This window comes from Asterias rubens, chromosome 6 (assembly GCF_902459465.1).
Source record: "Asterias rubens chromosome 6, eAstRub1.3, whole genome shotgun sequence".
NCBI classification, from domain to species: domain Eukaryota; kingdom Metazoa; phylum Echinodermata; class Asteroidea; order Forcipulatida; family Asteriidae; genus Asterias; species Asterias rubens.
The window spans coordinates 8914450-8936028 of NC_047067.1; the positions used below are offsets into that span (position 1 = coordinate 8914450).

Here is a 21579-nt window from a genome sequence, read left to right on the forward strand (position 1 = left end):
AAAGCCACTGGACACTGTTGGTAATTACTCAAAGTAATTATTAGCATACAACTTTACTTGGTAACGAGTAATGAGGAGCTGTTTATAGTGTAAAACATTGTGCGAAACAGCTCGTTACGTAGTTTTCGAGAAAGAAGACATTTTCTACGAAGTTGGTTTCAAGACCTCAGAATTAGATTTTGGGGTCTCGAAATCAAGCATCTGAAAGCACACAACTTTGTGTGACAAGGGTGATTTTTCTTCCATTATTATCTCGCAACTTCGACGACCTGTTGAGCTCAAATTTTCATAAGGTTTGTTATTTTGTGCATTTGTTGAGATACACTAAGTGTGAAGACAGGTCTTTGACAATTACCAATAGTGTCCAGTGTCTTTAAAGATCAAACTATGTGACAACCGTTTTCGGCCGCTCACCAGGCTCTATAGGCCTAACATTTCAGGCAGAAATAAACCACATATAAAACATATCCTGAATAACTGCAAATTTAAATCCCAAATAGGACAAACTATAGGTTTTTCTTTTGTTTTCAAACTATTCTAAATCTGGTTTATAAATATTTAAAGCTCCTGGGGACTGACTTAAAGTGAACCTATCCCCACAAACCCAAAAACACAACAACAACACCAAACAAACAAACAAACAAACAAACAAACAAACAAGCAAACAAACAAACAAGCAAACAAACAATTAAACCAAACAAACCAATACAAAAGTCAACAACAACCAAACCAAGAAAACAAGACAATCACAAAATAAAAAAAAACCAAACAAAAACAAACAAACAAACAAACAAACAAACAAACAAACAAACAAACAAACAAACAAACAAACACACAAACACACAAACACACAGACACACAGACACACAGACAGACACACAGACACACAAACAAACAAACAAACAAACAGACAGACAGACAGACAGACAGACAGACAGACAGGCAGGCAGGCAGACAGACAGACAGACAGACAGACAGACAGACAGACAGACAGACAGACAGACAGACAGACAGACAGACAGACAGACAGACAGACAGACAGACAAACAAACAAACAAACTAAACCCAACAAACCAATAACAAAAGTCAACACCCCCCAAAAAAAACCAAGACAATCACAAAATACCAAACACACAAACAAACACCACGTCACCCCCAACAACCCCCCCCCCAAAAAAAAAAACAACAACCAACAAACACCCCCAACAAACCGAAAAAAGAAAAAAACAACCAACACCCAAACAAACAAGCACACAAACAAACAATCAAAACCCTTGCAGACACACAACAAGGAAGAGCATTGAGAGTATGATTACTTGTGAATTCATGTTAATTCATACTACCGTACGAAAATAAATTCCTCCTAAATATTGGTGAGCGCTATTTATGGATATGGTGCATAGAATCAAACTGATTCACCATGACAGGAGACTGCCTTTTTGAAAACACGGCTTCGGCTTTAGATTCGGCTAGAGCTCGACCTCTCGTCTGAAGCCCTAAGCGCCAAGCTAGCCTGAGCTGAATCTGAAGCAGAAGCCATAGTTTTGAAAAGGGCCACAGTAAGGAGTAAGTATGATATCCTACTAGAAAGTTTAATATTCAAGAATAATGTCCAATCTTTCATGTCTATGAATTGAGGCTTCTCAGGACTGGCAGGAAAATCTCATTTCACTTAAAGCCAGCACCCTGAGTTGTGTTAATCTTCTTTTTAATGATAATTTATTCATTTATAACTATTTTTACACATCGACAAAAACTACCCTTCTGCCTTCACTGCATCGTTGAAGTTACCCAATATGCAAATGGTTTTATGCAAATTACAGGCACTTTGGGCTCTAACTTATTAACTTGTGGATCAACACAATCTCTTCTGATTAAAAAAATCCAACAGAGTTAACTAAAATCTTATGATATGATAAACTCTGTAATAATACTTATACATGTACATTGAAACCACACTAACAACAGTTGCGCATATACTTTAAAAACAGAACAACACAAACTCACACAAAAATTTGTCTAGACCAATTATATTAATAGAAAAATAACTCAATCTGATTTTTATATACGTATATTTTTTTAGCCTTCGAGAAAGACTCTGCTAGGGTCCAAATGTCAGGCCATTTACTATGTTTTGGTTATATAGAAACATATTCCAGGTCCAGGGTCGATTGATCTCAAACTTCTACAGGTTTTTCAACGTATGTAAACGGTGGATTACGCTGAGTGCTAACAGTGCCAGCAACTGTTTTATTGGCAAAAAATCATTTCTGTAATGTTTCATACTCTGCAAAAGCAGAAGAGCAGATTAGTATGTTAAAATGAAACAAGTTAACCACGCTCATGCTTAACAAGACTATGCCTGTGCACATGGCATAGCCCTTATCCAATATTAGGTACGCCGCATTGGGCATGGAATGAGGAGCTTGTTGGTCTAGCTAGCGACCAGCATGCACCTCATTCAACAGTTAACGCTTGAGAAATGAGTATGTGTGAAATGGTCTATGAACGATTGTCTATAACATGAAAGTTAAAAAAAACAAAAACATGCCCTAAGGTAGTACATGTACATTGTCTGGTTTCTGAAGTGCCTGGCATCATCATTACATCAACTTTGAAAAGCACCAGTATTAAGTATGTACTTACAAACCATTAAATGGGATTCAGCTTTGATTCTAGTTTGGGCTCCGACTTGGTCTCTGCCACTAGCTTAGGGTTTCAGCTGCACTGTATCTAGAGCTGCAATGTGTGCTCCTTTGGCTTGTTCAAAACTTCCAACACTAGGGTTCAAATTGACTGTCAAAGCTAATACAAAGATACTTATATGCAACTTAGAACTGGGAAAAAAAGGGACAGGGCGAGCTTTACCTAGTTATTTTTAAAGTGTTTATGTTTTCTATTATTGCAGAAAACAAGAGGGAATCAAACGATCAACATAACAGTTATATACCTGAATGCAGAAGTCAGAGACTAAGCCAAAGCTAAGAGCCACAGAAAGGTCCACGATGTCAAAACAAATTTGAGAAAAATAACAAAAAGGCTCCTGGATCCTACTACTTCCCCTTAATTGCGGTTCTGAGGGTAATAACTTTCTTAAAATAATGGCCAAATTACTGGCCTCACTGATATCAGTTATTTAAAAAAGTTAAACATCGATCAATTCATATTTAAGTTAAAAAGAAATGTACACACCCTGATGCTTGATGAAATCTGACAAAAACAAAACCCCAGGGCCCAATTTCGTGGAGCTGCTTAAGCAGAATTTTCTTTGCATTCAACAACTCTCTGCTAAGCATTAACAAGCAGGATACCAGTCACAAATTGTACATGTGACATGGTGGTTTGGATGGCAACCTTATTCTGGTAAGCAAAATTTTGTTTCGCTGAGCATTTTTTCTGCATAAGAACCTCTGTGAAATAGGACCGAGGTGGCATACAGGGAATTGACAGATTGAGCATCGATTCATTCCCATCTTACGATCTGACATTGACCCTTTATAGATCAAACTGACCTGTTAAAGATCAAACTGACGTGTTATAGATCAAACTGATCCATTACAGATCAAACTGACCCATTATAGATCAACCTGACGCATTAAAGATCATACTGATCCATTACAGATCAAACTGACCCGATATAGATCAAACTGACCCGTTAAAGATCAAACCGATCCATTATAGATCAAACTAACTTGTTATAGATCAAATTGTCCCGTTAAAGATCGAACTGTTCAACCGAGTCAGCACCTCCCTTGTAATGGCCAGAGTGCGGATATAACAACAGAAGCAATTCTCAATATCAAAATAGCAACTGGTGGCCATATTCACTTTGGGTCATGTGCACTCACAGCAAAAACGTTGGCACAATGCAGCTTTCAAAATAGCAGCCACAATCTTCCTGTTTTTTGTATATATAATGTCTATCACGGTGTTCAATGCGCTGTATGTCTGACCGTGTGAGGACGCTCTCAAACATAATTGCATCACTTCCGGGGGTCTATTCATTTATACCCAAAACAGTTATATATGACTGGAACACACTACCACCACATACATCATATCCATCATTGACAATAAGACCTTTAAAGGAGCCATTACAACTCCAACTCTAAGGCAACTTAAATCTATGGCGCAACAAAAGTGAAAGAACGCCCATTAAAACTGTGCAGGGCGAATCGCGTATACCCCCACGGAAATGATAAAAATACTATTGAGAGCGCCCTCATGCGGTTAAAAATGAGGCGCATTCATTTAGGGATTTTCGGGGTGCTACTGATTGCTTCATTTACATACACACCAGTCAGCGCCTGTGACTGCGAGTTAACCAATGCTGTATACCTGTTAATATCAATTACCAGTTGTACCATAGAGCAAGGTTATACCATAACAAAAACTCTGTACCAAGCTTTACTTATCATTTATCAAACCTACTGCAACCAAGTCAATGCTTAAATATACAAGTCCAAATCATGTAATTTCAGAGAAGTACAGATGCCGAACACGCTCACCCTATTGGCTTTGAGGGTTGTTGTCATCATCGGGAGCCTCCTCGATCTCCTTCTAGTTATTGTTGACGACGTTCACACAGACTCTCTTCAGTTGCTCATAGCAGACAAACATGGCCACATTCCAAGAGCCCAGACGTACAAAGTTGGGCATGAATCTGGAATTGAAATAATTGTTAAAAAGGTCAGTGTGGACAAAAACCCACCATGTACATGTATGTATCCCCATAGACCGTCTTTTCGGAAATACTGGGGCGCAAGCGTAAAGCTTGGAATTAGGTGCATTGTGGTCTAGCTGGTATCCAAATTTGATCCATGTCTATCCCACAATGCACCTCATTCAACAGTCTGCGCTTGCACAATGGTATTTGCGAAAAGGTCTATGGGTATCTACAACTTGAACAATCAAAGCGGATTAATAGACACTATGCATCATGCGGCACAAGGGATGTGAGCTCAGGCACACAGTTTGACGAACCCAATGATTTAAAGCCATTGGACCCTTTCGGTAAACAGTGATGGCCAAGGCCCACACTTTGTGTACCACAACTTCTATATCAAATAACAAACCTGTGAAAATTTAGGCTCAATCGGTCATCGGAGTAGGGAGAAAACAACGGAAAAACCCACCCTTGTTTCCACGCGTTTCGCCGTGTCATGACATGTGTTTAAAATAAATCCGTAATTCTCGTTAACGTAAATTTATATTGTTTTGCTGTTTTCTCAAAAAGTAAAGCATTTCATGGAATAATATTTCAAGAAAAGTCTTTCACCATTGCCTTCTGTAAACCCTGTAAGTTATTTGTAAATCTGTGAACTTTTATTTTTTTTTCTGAACCAAAAGGGTCCAATGGCTTTAACTCCTATGACCTCATTAAGAGCGCTTTTTGACCCCAGTGAGAGCGCTTTTTTACCCCAGTGAGAGCGCTTTTTGACCCCAGTGAGAGCGCTTTTTGACCCCAGTGAGAGCGCTTTTTGACCCCAGTGAGAGCGCTTTTGAGCGTGTGGTGTCAATTGCAAGGTGATTATTGCCAAGTGCTCAGCAATAACGTTTTGTAATGCATTGTTTTGTATATTATGTTGTTCATGCTCATTGAGATAGTTTCATGCCTGTACAACGCATTGGGGTCTTTTCATGTCTTTTCGTTTCAAATATCATTTTCATGAAGTTGTTTTAATACTACTAACCCTTTATAAAATGCAACCGGTCCACCTTCTCTAAACATCTTGACGGCAACATCGATGGCGCCCTTGTACTGTCCAGGGGGTGAGTTCATGTACCTCGTTTTGACGACGTCGACAGGGGAGACACAACATGTCGCTACAAACCCAGCGCCGAACGCAGACACAAAGTGCAGCGGGAACATGTCGGCCATGAGACCCGTTCTAAGGATGCGCTCTTTGATCATGTCGTAGGCAACGAGTTCGCTGGCGTTGACCACAGCATTACGTGTGACATTGGGCATAGTTCCTGAAAATAAAAATGTGACTTTTTAAAGTGGTTACCCAGGTAAAAATTCCAGTTGAACCTAGTTAACTGGGGTCAACTGGTTCAACTGGAAAGTGACCAAACTCGTCCATTTTCCATATTAACCAACTGGTTTGGACTAGGTTTAACTGTGTTCAACTAGGTTGAAATTATAAACCAGTTGGTTTCTGTCCATTTTCCATATTAAACCAACTGGTTTTAACTGTGTTTAACTAGTTTATCAACTGGTTTCAACTAGTTCCAGTTTAACTAGGTTCAACTGGAATTTCGACCTGGTTACTTACATGTTTTGGCACTGGCAGTGACCATAGCATTGTCTAACATTAAGTCAACATAAATAACCGCAAAGTACACACTTGATTTTAAATGGTCTTGCACAAATTTAAAGAATTTTCTTAAAGACACTGGACACTATTGGTAATTTTCTAAGACCAGTCTTCTCACTTGGAGCATCTCAACATATGCATAAAATAACAAACCTGTGAAAGTTTGAGCTTAATCGGTCGTCAAAGTTGCGAGATAATAATGAAAGAAAAAACACCATTGTCACACAAAGTTGTGTGCTTTCAGATGCTTGATTCTAAATCCGAGGTCTCGAAATCAAATTCCTGGCAAATTACTTCTTTTTCGAAAACTATGTTACTTTAGAGGGAGCCGTTTCTCACAATGTTTTGTACCATCAACAGCTCCCCATTACTTATTACCAAGTAAGGCTTTATGCTAATAATTATATTGAAAAATAACCAATAGTGTCAACTGCCTTTTTCAGTGAAAGCATGTACTATCATTCTGGTTTAGGATTCAGAGAAGCAGAAGTGCTTGAATTTAGAGATATATTAAAGGCAGGGTAAACTTTTGGTAATATTGTATACGTTATATCTCGTAATGAGGAGTATGAAATAAATGTTGACTTGACTTGACTTGAATACCTACCCTTCCATAATCCCCTCATCCCTTCGTCTCTTGCTATCGTCCGATAGGCATGCATTGCTCCTGTGTACCTCTTGGGCTTTGTGGGGTCAATGTTTGTCTGTGCCTGCATGCGCACTTTGACCACGTCCGTCGGCTGGGCAAACGACACTGCCATAGCTCCCGTTGTAATCCCGGCAAGGATTTTTGTCATTATATTTGTTCCAGTGTAACCTTTAGGACGATAATTGACAGTGGGACATTAAGTCACATAGGAGTTAACAAATGTAGCAATTTTTTTTCAGCAGGAATGTTTTCATAGCATTTTCTTTAAATTGTTTGAACGTAGAAGTAATTCCTAAGTACATTTTGATTTTCTAATTCTCAGTTCTCACCTAAGAGTTCAAATGACTTTTTCTCAAACGATGTAAGTTTAATTTTTATCCAGTCTCCAAGATATGGTTACCATGACACAAGTACCATCTTTGACCATTGTTATTTTCCACGCAGAAAATTGTCAAACCACATTATCTGCTTAAAGCAACTTTGAGAAAAAAGGCCCAGAACTTGTGCCTGTACAGAGCAACCATGTGCAGACATTTATAAACTAATCATGAGCTAGGTATTATGAAGGGAAGCACAAGCAAGAGAGGACATCTTCAACTTTGATGGCTTCCTTTAAGGCATTGTCACACAAGACAACTTTTAAAGGGAACTTGGAGGCAACCAACTGCAGTGCATGCTACGGGACCACATTGGTAGCACATGAGTAATTATATTTATTTGATATCAAACAGCAGATAACCACCATTTACAGTGACCATTTACAGAAAAATATGTGAACATTCAAATGTGAGTGCCTTCCTTCTTGTAGATTGCCTGGAAATTGTTTCCAGTAAAATGCCTCGTGTCACCAAAATTCTTAATAGAAATAAAGGGTCAACTCAAATCCTTCTTTGCTCTCTCATCATACCCTAGCTCCATCCCTCTGGAGGAAATAGATTATTCCACCTGGCTAGCAACAACAGTTTCAGTTCTGTCATGTCATCTTGTTGATGATCGTAGTGTTCTATCAATATGGTTTAAACATAGAGGATTTCACGTACTGTATACTGGTTTAACACTTCCTGCCCGCCTTTGCTATATCAATTTTTTCTTATTTCTCTTCTTTATTATTTGAAGTAAGAGAAATTACACATTTTTTTTCAACGAGAGTTTCTTAAATTTGTTAATTGGTTTTAAATTGCACAAAGTTTGAAATTGGTGTTTAAAACGAGAACTTCACATGTTTTGCAATTGGTGTCCCTACTGTTCAAAGACCAAACAAGTCTCATTTATGAGATTTTTATTACTGTTTTCCTAAATGACTTGTTTGGAATAGTCTGGCAGGTTTGAACTTCAACGCCAGCAATTATTCTTTAATAATGTATGTCGACATAATTTCTCCTAGATATCATATTATCGAAAAAGTGCAGTGAAATTTTGTCAAACCGTAAATGGCTTCACTGCAAAGTGCTTTGATTAAAACAGTGGTCAACAGCATGGGATGAAAACAGCATGCTATACCAGAGTAGAATTTGATGTGAAATATATCTGATCATTCGAAGAAGAGAGGAAGCATTTGATGATGGATGAAACTTAACCTCTACTAAACAGTGGGGTCAGTAGAGGTAAGCATGACTTAAACCATTCTGCTAGATAACACACAGCTTGATGAAGAATTTCAAAACAAGGGCTCAAGTGTCACAAACATAGAGCAAGTTTGAGCTGCACTATGGTTTACTAAAAGGTTGACTATGTTTGATCGGGCCAAGGCTGTTCGACCATTGGTTTACTAAAATGTTGACTATGTTTGATCGGGCCAAGGCTGGTCGACCATTGGTTGACTTCTGTCTTCGACCATTTGAAACCAGCCCCAGGACCATGGTTTCTTTAGTGGTCCCAATAGCCTATTCCATGCTATGATGTGTAAAGCGCAGAGGGAAACATGACATTATAGCAAATAGGCGAAAGGCATTAGAGTGTTTACAGTGGTTGACCAGACTTTCAAACGAGTAGCTTAAGTGAGTGCGTCACTGCACATGTACACTGCTTGTCTGCGGTCAATCACTTGGTCGACTAAACATTCGCCCACAAACTTCCTCATAGACAGGTGCCTTTTATTAAATGGTGACTTCTCAATGGTGATCTTAGATTGCAAGCCAGAGAGCCAGAGCGATGGATGTGCTTTAAAAAGGTAGCGATGATGAGGAGCAATAAATGAAGGACACGATTTAACCCACCGTGAGCGTGAGCAGTACCTGAGTACACCTGTTTGACAGAATCATAAAGACCGATCCTGATCGACGCAAAACACATCTGTCGTTGTAAGCCCGCCACCAGACCATTATACAAGCTGCGCGGACCCTCCTGGCGTATGATGGTGCTGATCGTGCCAAAGATTCCACGGTACTTGAAGTGCGACCTTTCTGATTTGGCTTTGGCGAAGGAGAAGGACTTGGACTGGGCGGATGAACTCTCTCCTTGAATCTGATCAGGTGGAAAACAAAAACTTTCGTATTTAGTTCTTATTTTCAATCAATCAATCAATCAATCAATCAATCAATCAATCAATCAATCAATCAATCAATCAATCAGTTTATTTCCACAGTATCAAAATCATAATCAATATCAAATCAAAGGCAATGTTAGTTGGAAATTAAGAAATTAATAGTTGTTTGATAAGATTAATTAAATGAATAATAAGCATTGACATTCATGAAACTGTGGGGGACCCATAAAGAAGCAAAGCTTGTAAGGTTTAAATCGCTCTCCACAAGTTCATTAAAAATACACACAAAAGAGATACAAAATGATATGGAGAAGGCAAAATTAAGACTGAGGAGAAAATGTTAATTTTCATATAACCTAAAGGTTCAGTCTGCCCCCAAAACATGAAAGGTACAGACATGCAATAAACATGAACACAGGGCAAAAATGAACACAACATTTCAAATAATGAAACAATTCAAACTTTATTAAGTTGTATGGGCTAAATCAAGGAGAAAACTGTTGACTGCCCCTTCTTACCCCCAACCTACCCCCCTCTCTTACCCCCAACCCGACCCCCTTCTTTGATCCCCCCCCTTCTTACCCCCCAACCTGACCCTCTTCTTACCCCCAACCTGACCCTCTTCTTACCCCCAACCTGACCCCCCTTCTTACCTGCAACCTGACCTTTGCGGTATCCAAGGGGAACGTGCCAGCGTCCGCTATACAGGCAGCCAGTCCTGCACTAAAGAGCTTCATCCCTATCGTTGGGGGAATATCCGTAGGTGCAAACCCGACCATTTTGAAGCCGGAAAATAATACCTCTTCTTTACTTTTGTGAAAACTTCAAATTTTAGCAAATTTTTACAAAATACTGTTCGCAATGTACACAGTAAAAAAATTAAGGCAGTTTTTGTTTTTCGTTGTTTTTGTTTTTGTGTGCGTGTGTGCGATTGTGCGTCTTCCAAGGTTAGGAATATGTAGAACGCATTAAATGCTTTTTTTGGTTTATTTTTCTATTTTAATACAAATTCTATTTTCTTATAAAAAGTTAGTATTGCACTATTTTGAGGTATTAAATCTGACCTTTCTGTAGAAGGTAAAAGAGAATAGAAAGTAGAAGAGAAAAAGTTTAACTTTAAAATGGGCTTCCAGATTCAATAACTTGAATTTATCAGGATTCATAACGATTAACTATTTAATAAATAACTGTATGTATACATCAAATGCAGAGAGTAATAGTATAATAAAAATTGAAAATTAACAATATGGGGGCTTCAACAAAGGAAAGAGTATCCGTAATAAAACATAACAATGACGAGGCAGCTACGAGTGAGCCCCATACTTCAGATGGGACGTAAAGCCGTTGGTCCCTTATGTTGTGCAACGCATGTAAAAGAACCCAGTAAACTTATTGAAAAGACAAGGGATTCGTCCCGGTGTTCCTGGCTGTGGCTGCTGTATGCCCCGTAGCACCTTGTAAACCCTTATAAGGTGCTAAAAAATTGGGTCTCAGAATTCATCACTGCAATAACCTATCTTTCTGAAAATTTGTCAGCGCCTTGAGTACCTTGTTTGGTAGATACGTGCGCCATAAGACTTTGATATTTATTTTTTTATTTTTAGCAACAGAGATTGCCTCGGTGCCCTTGAAATGCTCCAATAGAATTGGTTAATTTCCTAATGGGGTGCCCTTTATTGTTGCCCTTGCCGTTTTAAAAATGAAGCATACATGCTTGCAGCCGAATCACGAAATGTTAGGATTAATCCTATCTCAATTTAGGACGAGTAACTCGCCCTAACTTAGGATGGGTTCAATGCGTTGTATGCCTTTTTTAAAACTGATCCTAAGTACTATGATTAGTCCTAAGTGAGGAAGAGTTTGGTGAAATCGACGGCTGGAGCTCTCTTCTAATGATCGCTATTTGAGAATGGCCTAGTAGGGTATACATCATTGCATATTGGTAATTAATTGTTTTATTTTTCATGGAACTTACCAAAATTTCAAGAAAAAAACTCTCTATATATATATACAGTCAAACTGGACGCTGTCCCTCAGTACCACCTACTGCCGATTATTCTCTTGATTTCTGTGATTTGGTGATTCCTGATCACTCGCTCTGCAGCTTGATTCGTCAAATCCGTCGCTAAAATTACTCCGGTTTTCGCTTGCCATTGGAGTTTTGCTCGATTCTTTCTCAACTCTGCCGGATGAAAAATCTGAAATGCACAACAAACAAACAAATTTTTTTTGGTCAAAATAAATACAAAATTTACCCAGTCAGTTTTCCCTTGTGTTTTATTATAAATTTGGCGTATAGGTATGAGATATCGACCTCAAGGTGAGGTCTCACCAGGGCTTGTGTCCTTGAGTACCATAATTGCATTGTCCATTACATGGGACATTAAAGGCAGTGGACACTATTGGTAATTTCTGAAAATAATTGTTATCATAAAACCTTTCTTGATTACAAGTAATGGGGAGAGGTTGATAGTATAAAACATTGTGAGAAACGGCTCCCTCTGAAGTGCCATAGTTTTCGAGAAAGAAGTAATTTTCCACGAATTTGATTTCGAGACCTCAAGTTTAGAACTTGAGGTCTCGAAATCAACCATCTAAACGCACACAACTTCGTGTGAGAAAGGTTATGTTTCTTTCACTATTATCTTGCAACTTCGATGACCGATTGAGCTCAAATTTTCACAGGTTTGTTATTTTATGCATATGTTGAGATACACCATCTGTGAAGGCTAGTCTTTGACAATTACCAATAGTGTCCACTGCCTTTAAAGCATTCTTGGCCCCATGATCTTTTGCAAATTCTTGTCAAACATTGAGCACATTTTACAACCATGCTAAAACTAAGTGCTTAGGAAATTTAGCACTTTAGACATTGATGTCAAGTGCATTTTCAATGTCAATTCGCTTTGCCTAAAAATCAATCAATATTTTTTGTCTGGATAATCAGCAAATCTATGCTACCTCATAAAATTTAGAGGCAGTGCGCATTCCCTTTTAATTAACGTTGAATAATTATTGTAATTAATGTATACCACATTCACTCAATGACAAACACAATGCAATGCACATCAAATTTAATCAGTAACATGTAGCAATTAACTCATACCATCCATTAGAGTACGTATTTCCTAAAGCCTTGCTTTAGGCCCATGCCTATAGCAAGCAGTGCCCACTTTAAAGGTAGGGTCACAGATTGGTTTTTGTCAGTAGCTGATTTATAAGGCAAAATTATACAGACAATACATTACAAATAATATGAAAGTTTCAGCAGAATAAAGTGTCTACTTTCTGATAAAAAATTGTTGGTTTCGAAACTGTTGTATTGTTGTAACCTTAGTAATGTAGACATACAACAAATGTGTGAAAACATATTTGTCAAATATCTGGAGCGGTTATGGCCACACAGGTAGATTAATCTGTAATTTGATTACACAACCTATAAAAAGTTTTCATGCAGAAAAATTTCTCAAATTGAAATCTTGAGTACCTCTCTTTTTTAAAAAACAGCCGAATTCCTTATAGGGAATTGTTTCTCAACAAGTCCCGCCCGATAATTCACAAAGGCAATGAAGATGATTGTCCCGATGCTCCCTTTTGCCCTGGGTGCCCTTGAAACACTCCAGTAGAAATTAACAATTTACTCATAGGGTGCTCCTTACCAAGGAGAAAATGCCTTGGTGCCCTTGCCTTTTCAAAAACGAAGCATACAGGCCTGATACATCTACGGTGCTTCTTACAAGTAAATTTTTGTGGCAACTCTTTTTTGGTGTAATTACCAAAGACCTGTGTCCCTTTAAGGTTTTTTTTTACATCACTTTACATTCGTACAGCGACTGGATAGATCAGGCACCGTGTGCACTAACGTTTCTTTCTATACTTCCTTCACCACCCCCCTCCCCCCTGCTGTGATTTAGTGATTATAAATGTGCATTCTCCCTTGCTTGAGTTTGCATGATGACACCACAGCTCATCTCATTCTGAGCGCATTCAAACATAACGCAATTTGCCATCTACACGAACATACAAGATAAAGCAATTACTGGCTTATAAAATGCGAGTCAAGTTAATCAAATGTGATGTGAAGAAAAAATGCAGTACAATCACCCTGCTTTACAGTTCCCTCAATTGCAAAATTGACAACACAGCGCATGGACATCAAAGTATGCTGTAAAATTACAAGACTCGAACTGACATTACTGGCTGAGCTCTTTGGTCTTGTGGTTAAAGACAAAGGGGGTGGGGGTCATGGGTTAGAAATATCCACAGAGATGCCTGGGGATTTAATAATAATAATAATAACCCGTTTTTATATAGCGCTTTTCACACCCGGAGGGCGTCCCAAAGCGCTTCACATTATTACCCCTGGTCACTGGGCCTACTCCTTAAACCATCTCAGCTCCCTGGTGGGGAGTATACAGCTAGCTTAATCAAATGATTTAAAGCTCTTAGGTCCTTGCTCTATGCTGATTAATAACAATCAGTTAGGGAAAAATTTTTTGAAATGAAATACTTAAATTTTGTAAATACTTCTTTGTTCAAAGACTAGCTTTGCCATTTAAACCAACAGCACGTCTGCTAGCATTAAAGAATAGGGAGACGCATGCGATCAAGCTGTAGCTGTCACTAGCCGAAGTTGCTGTTACGGAAAAAACCTTATTTTCATAATTTCTACCTCCATGTTATTCCAAAGGCATTTAGTGAAATTGTTTCCCCAAGTGTTGTTTCATTTTCTAAACAAACGCACTTTTGAATCATTTTGAAGAATGATCGGCAGACCATCACTTAAAAACATCTAGTACAACATGTGGCCTGACTTTTGGAGTGTCCATCTTCAAAGTTCTTGCCAGCAGTAGTGTGCATTCTCAGACCTATGCGCAAATGTGCGAGCATGCTCAGAGCCTCAAAATAGAACTGTTATGTCTGCTGCCGTCAGCGTCTCAAAAGTCTCCAATTACCGTAGGTCCGTCTGACAGCTTCAAATTTACACCATTTGCTTGATCGTTATTCTCCGTAGTCGGAGACTGATAAATCTTAACAGATTGTTACAACATTCATATTAAATCCTGCCCAACAAATACTTTAATTTACCAAAGATAATTTGATGATTGTTGACAAAAATGTGAAAGACCTTGACAAATTCCTTGCAGGCTTGTGTTCCCCCTTTATTCTAGACCTCGAACCTCTCAGTTTCAGATGTTACAATTCAGGATGCTTTAAAGATCAGCAGAAATACAAAGTTAGACAAAACACACATTTCTCCTTGTGGTGACCGCTTTACTTCTCTCAAGAAAAATATTATAAAGGCTCAAGTATTTTTTTTTATAAAGTCCTTAAATCAGGTGAATAAACGATGCCTCCATCTTATCTTGGTTGTAGAAAAATAATTTATTCAAAGCAAAACAAGATCTTAGTCTTACCGGTGCAGTAAACACCTGCGAGAAATGATTCACCAAAGCCGACTCCCACACAACAACATTCAACACTGTGAACCCATCTGCACAAAACACATAGTACCTGAGAACATGTAATATGGGACCATAGTCCTTGCTCTCCTAAATGGTTATTATGCTGTATGACTGTAGAGCAGCTCTCAATGCACCATTGACATTTGACAATGCAGCTCAAGCCAGACTCCCCACCCAGCCTCTGTGATGATCGTGACCTCCAGGGGTCAAGATGATTGCATCATCATCCAGCCAGCTGGCAGGGCCTCATAAACAAAGCTACTCCTGGCACAGTTACAGTATACCCATAGAGAGACACACATAAACAGGGCAAAGAGCATTGTAGACTAGGATTGTATTCAAATGTAGAAACACAACAGTTGTTGGTCCTTTCTCTATGGTAAAGAATCTCTCTATGGTTGTACATGGTATGGAGGATCCAGGGTCCATGGTGTAAGGAAGTGTTCAGTTTAATAGGCATAGAGGAAGTGGTTAGAGATATTTTTGCATAAAAGAGCAGTCCGTAAACAGGCCCATGAGTCAAGCTTGCCCTATGGTCAGGCCATGAGTCTGACTTTTTGCATTACACCATTAAACCATTAGGGTCCTTTCCTATGGTTGATTAACCTGCACTACATTTGTACATTTTAAATTTAATCTACATGTATTTAAATAAGACAGGTGGCCACACTTGGTTTTTTTTTTATACAGCCCATCATACTCATAGAATAGCAATTTTTCCAAATTGTATGCCACTCTTGACTTTGAGTTTGACAGTACCACATACAAATCTATTCCTCAATGGTTGAAGGGGATTGGTACAAATGAGACATGTACTTTCAATTTACTGACATTTCTGATTGATTTTTGTGTGTATATAATTGTACCAGTTGTTGATTCATTAAAACTTTCATAGTGCAATGTAGTTCAGGCATATCAAAATAGCCTATGGATTGTCCAGTGAACTAACAACTCAACCAGTAGTTCTAGTCGTAGTGTTAACCAGAGTGGTGTCTGGGTGTGTTTTTCGATTTCCAGCAAAGTTGGACACAAATACCAAATCCTGTATAAAAAAATTCATTCTGGATCCAGTAGGTGAAGCTGACATGGCTGGCACGTAGCTCAAATTTACACAATGTATCAGTAATTGTAGTAACTTGTCAGTGTGTGACTTATAAAGTACAGCTAGTTCTACCTCCATGGTACACCCCCTACGGATCACCTTTGACAATCACCACATTGGAACGGTTTACAGGAGCAAAGGGGAAGTGCCATCTATTGTTGTCAGTTTTCTTTTAGTCTTTTTGAAAAACACAAACTGAATATGCTGAATCCACTTGCCGGTTCAATAAACTCATTTTAAAAAAACCTACCTAACTGTACTGGACCCCGCCCCCTCACCACAATTGAATTACCGTACATCTCATGTTGCTAGTCAACATCAACATACGTCAACACACATAGGGGGTTCCAGCATGGTAGGCCAAACCATCTACTTGTTGTTGGTGTTATTTTGTTTAAATTTATCTATTGTAAGAGCTGTTGTTTTGTTTAGTTTTGTAGGTTGTTCCTTGAAAAGCCCCACTTATTGGAACTTTCCTTGATAATCAAATATTGTCTGTACTTTTCTTTCTTTTCTTGATGATATGTGGAAATAAATGTTTCTTTAAGTCAAATTGAAGTTGATGTTTTTGTAGGTAGCCAAAGCCTGAAGTTTATGTTTGGTCTATTTAGGTCTTTTGGGAAAATAATGTTTGTTTGTTTGTTTGTTTGTTTAGAACACGACAAAGCTCCCACAGCTCCATGCGGAACAATATGCCACATTCAAAGAATCTGACACTTTCTCTTGAAGTAATTTTGAGATTTAAAGGTCAACACCGCATACAATAAATTATCTTTGAAAATTTGGATTTAATAGGTCTTCAAAGTTGCAAGAAAATAATGAAAAAGAAAACGCACCTGTTGCGCAAATTTGTGTGCTTGCAATTGCCTAAAAAAGGCTTCATGCCTGGAGTATTTTAAGATTTTAGTGAGAAAATACCTCTTTCTAAAAAACTAACTTCTATCAGAGGGATCTGTTTTTCACAATGTTTAATACTATTGACAGTTCTCCATTGCTGGTTACCGATAACAGAAGTAAAATTTTATGCAAAAAAATGATTTTGAGTAATTATTAATAGTGTCCAGTGCCTTTAAGATGTGTGCATTTGGCCAGTCCCAGCAACGTTGTTATAGCAAGAGTCGACTGTACTATGAATCTGTACGAATGTATTTAGATAGTCTGACAAAAATGGCAGACAATTTCCTGTACAGTTTTGCATGGTCTGGGATAAGTCTGGCTTGCGGAAGAAAGATCAGATAGTAACAAAGTAGATGCATGGAGGGCTACCTCAATGTAGGATTGCTATTAAAACACAAATAGCAAGCTGGCTGAATTGCTCAACCAGTCAGAAAATGGTCAACAGGATTTGAAGCGAAAGGAAATCCACACAGACCATCTGTCAAAGTTCAGGAAATAGCACTTAAAGGGACTGTTTGGATGTTTGCTTTGAGCATTGCTAGATAATTGGAAATCTTGGTGGTCTATAGTCCATAAGACCTTAGTAATGTAAGACACTGCTCTAGAATTGCAAAGGTTGTGGGTTTGAATCCCACGTGAGTAATTATTATGCTTGTGATTTTGTTCACAGAACTTGGGAAAGTGCTGGGTATACAAGGGTAAAACCAAAATTTATAAACAATGGATTTCCCTTTATTGTCCGTATGCAGTGTGAAACTCCTTCTTTTTTTAAAGCCATTGGACCCTTTTGGTACAGAAAAAAAAAAAAAAATTCAAAGATTTACAAATAACTTACAGGGTAAGTGGTGAAAGACTTCCCTTGAAATATTATTGCATGAAATGCTTTACTTTTTGAGAAAACAGTAAAACAATATCAATTCTCGTTAGCGAGAATTACGGATTTATTTTAAACGCATGTTATGACACGGCGAAACGTGCGGATACACGGGTTTTCCCGTTATTTTCTCCAGAATCCGATGACCGATTGAGCCTAAATTTTCACAGGTTTGTTATTTGATATAGAAGTTGTGATACACGAAGTGTGGGCCTTGGACAATAGTGTTTACCGAAAGGGTCCAATGGCTTTAAAGATCATTACAGAAAACCTTGCCTTTATGGATGCATTATAATAATAATAATAATAATAACAACAAATTCTTATATAATAGCGCATTTCACAATAACCGTATCAATGCGCTTAGTGCCCTGGTCACAGGGCCACTAACATCCCTGTAATGTTTCTCAGCTCCCTTGGGAGTATACAGCCCTGAGCTGCCTGTAAGGCGCTTGGGGCTTTTCATACACAATATCAACCTCTACTCTCACAGGTACCCATTTATGCCCCTGGGTGAAGAGAAGCAATTATAGTAATGTATCTTGCTCAAGGACACAAGTGTCATGACCGGGATTCGAACCCTCGCTCCGGTGACTGCACCAGAACTTGAATTCGATGCTCTTAACCACTCAGCCATGCACCTCCATGCGTAATAATACAGTCTAGAACTTGCAGAAATCTGTATTCCTTCAAAATTTCACATCATACCAATTTGTCAATATCAATGATAACAGCTTGATCCTTTAATTTGCACACTCCAGGCAGACAATGGACAATCTCTCAAATCAACCAATGTAACCTTGTATCACTAGCACAGATAATACTAAAGTGTAATTTGTGTGTAGATCAAAATTGTAAATGAAACACTTTGCGAAAAAGGAGAATATTCTGTATATTTATTTATAACAAAGACAACAAGTACGTACGTCTAGACTATACAATGAAGGCTAATTAGTAATTACACACTTGAACCACAACATTTCAAACATGGAACAGGCCATAATTTGTGTATTTATACCACCGGTCCTTTTGGATGGCAAGTTGTTTGCAATCGCTAGTTCTATTCTCTCCAAAATAAAACAAAGTCTCCTCTGCTTTGATTTTCTGCATGTTTTTCAACAGTTTATGGTTTTACTATCGTCTCCAATAATACCATGCACACCTACACTGTTTAATCAATCAAATTTTATTAACAATTAAGTAAACAAAAGACATCCATTAACCTTAACTCTACAGATATTACTGAGGGTCCCTACAAACAGAAAAAAGGGACCACGTAGGACAACAAACCCTGAGTAAAAAGCAAATACCAGGCGTGGCAAAAACAACTCTATGTTGAATATTGTTTTTTGTGTTCTTTACTAATCAGCATCTGGCAAGGATACTGATCAACAGCTGGTGCGCATAATCTGACAGTCATTTAGAGGTGTGTTATCTGGTTGACCAATCAGCGAGACCGCTTAAGTGGGCTCGTCCTTGTCCAAAGTTTACTGATCAAATCATCAAACTGATACGATAGAAGCAGATCTGCAGTTTGGTTGCAAACAGGTTGTAATCCTTGTACAGTTACTGTACACAAGGCTAGGAAACAAAATGAATCCAGTCCAGTCATATAAAAAGATTGATCCTTGCTGATCAATGAAGAATTCAAAATGGACTAGATCTTGTGTATCAAAATTCAATAGAGAGTATGGAGGGTTACGATTAAAGTTCTTTGATCTAACAATCCAGCTGGCTTGAATTTTGCAAACTGTGCCCAAAGAGAAGAAATCATAATTTGAACCAGCCCTGGTCCCGTCTACAATTTACGTAACAATTTAGTTGAGTGAGCAGGATGGATCACAATTTTGGAACAACACCACCAAGGATGAGGAATAGGGAGAGAATTACCATCATTCTTATTAAGTCTGACCATATACTTGCTCTATTGGTCTGATGACCATGGTGGTAAAACCATGCGAACCAACTAAATAGAAAATAATAAAATATTATGATACAAGAACAACAATTCGGAACATACTCCTAGAACTATGAATAGTATGAGATTATTTCGCTATACATCGTCTTCTCACGAACGTAGACGATAGCGGAACGAACCTCCATAGTTCAAGCATTCTACCTCCAGTTCAAGAGTTATTCAAAACCTAACCTTTGGGTTAACTATAGCTAGGTCAAAAAGATACAATTTAGAACCCCAATCCATGCCATAAAGTTTATCGCAAATAGCGTAATATCAAAAGAGGGTGCTGTTGAACCCACACAAACATATAGGCCATGCATGCGCACGTTGTGGTTGACAACATACAACGCGGTAGCAAATGCCCCATCTGCCTACCCATAACGCATTGCGATTCTGAATCGCGATAAACCATATCGATTTTCTTTCCAGAACTTGTCGATTTTTGGAGGACTTCAGCAGAGTGTCCCACAAACTCGACAACCCAAAGAGTAAAGAAGATTAATCCCTTAAAACGTTAAGAGACGTGTAAACTGTAAGAGAAAATTCAGCAACTAAAATGACTAAGATTTTAAGGTACGCTTTCTACTATCATTATTATCATCAAACTGTGGAAGTTTAATGTAAATCTGTGGACAATGTGTTTTGTGTTACAAAAAGTACCCAAATCCAGGATGTGACTAGTGACCGAACAGTAAACACAGGGACTGGCATTTTAATTTAACGCGTTTAGTTTGGTCTCTCACTCTCTAGTCTAGCCTAGTCTGGCAATAAACAACCAAGATTTGTCTCATCTCCATCTCTCCATTGGTTCAGTCAGCAAAATATCCTGCCGGATACATCTACGCTAACTTGCGCACTGCGTGTGGAAATAGACTACCTACTACATGTATTTGTTGTTGCTTATATGTCCCTTGAATTTAGCTAGGGTTGTGCTGTTCACAGCAGCCGACGAGAGTGAGTTCCAGAGTTTAACAGTTGATACGAAGAATGAATCTTTGAAGGCCCGAGCTTTATGGCTGACTTGAGTGAATTTTTGGTTGTTTCCCCTCGTATCCCTGGTATTTTGAATTGATGAACATAGTTGTGAAGTGGAATGTCAACCAACCCATTTTGTTACTTTCGTGTTCATTTTTAGCCTCTTCCCACAACTCAAAAGAAATGTAAGAGTCTGTTCAGGATGGTTCAAGTTACTCTTAACCCCCGAAAGAGCACTTACCTGCTTTTCGAAGAACTGACTTCAGAATAACTTCGATGGAAAGTCTTTGGAAGAAAATAGGGACCACCAGTAAAATAATTACACTGCAGTAAATATCCACTGTTGCAAACGTCATGTACATACACAGTATACATATGTCACGGGATGTACACATACAATACATAAAACGCTAATCCGATTTGGCTGGTAGACAGTAACACGGGTACCAGTGACTATGTCGAAACACTGGCCTCAATGACCCCACCACCAGCTGAATAATTTGGAGGTGTGTCCCTTATAGACCAATCAGCGTACACGTTTTGTGGGTGTGACGAATGACGTCTTTACTTCAGCAAAATAAACAAGTCCCGATCGTTTCGAATACAAAAGGTTTTTATGTTGCAATGGACCCGGATAGTGATGACTAGAAAAATTAACCTTTGCCTGTTCTTTTTGCTTTTCTGATCGGGACCTTTATGTTTGGACTCTGCACTGTAGTCAGTATAGACAAATTTGACTATGACAATTTGTTTATAGAATAGCACCAGTGCAGTCTAGCATTTTGTTGGTTTTATCATTGAGCAACATGGTTTTATCATGTTTTATTTAATTTGTCATACCCTTTTTTTGCT

The 21579-nt window shown here is 38.4% G+C and overlaps 1 protein-coding gene across 2 annotated transcripts; it reads right to left on the minus strand.

Moving 5' to 3' along the window:
- Positions 1-1215: 1215 nt before the first annotated feature.
- Positions 1216-21098, minus strand: LOC117291721 (mitochondrial uncoupling protein 3-like). Of its 2 annotated transcripts, none has more exons than XM_033773585.1 (7): positions 20969-21098; positions 11430-11652; positions 10108-10522; positions 9204-9432; positions 6928-7137; positions 5694-5976; positions 1216-4663 (listed from the first exon to the last, which is right to left on the minus strand). In XM_033773585.1, the coding sequence occupies exons 3-7, from the start codon at positions 10231-10233 to the stop codon at positions 4561-4563; spliced, it is 951 nt and encodes a 316-aa protein (XP_033629476.1). In that variant the 5' UTR covers positions 10234-10522; positions 11430-11652; positions 20969-21098; the 3' UTR covers positions 1216-4560. The 2 variants fall into 2 exon arrangements, with proteins under 2 accessions (XP_033629476.1, XP_033629477.1); XM_033773586.1 differs by lacking the exon at positions 20969-21098 and adding an exon at positions 14872-15047.
- Positions 21099-21579: the final 481 nt, after the last annotated feature.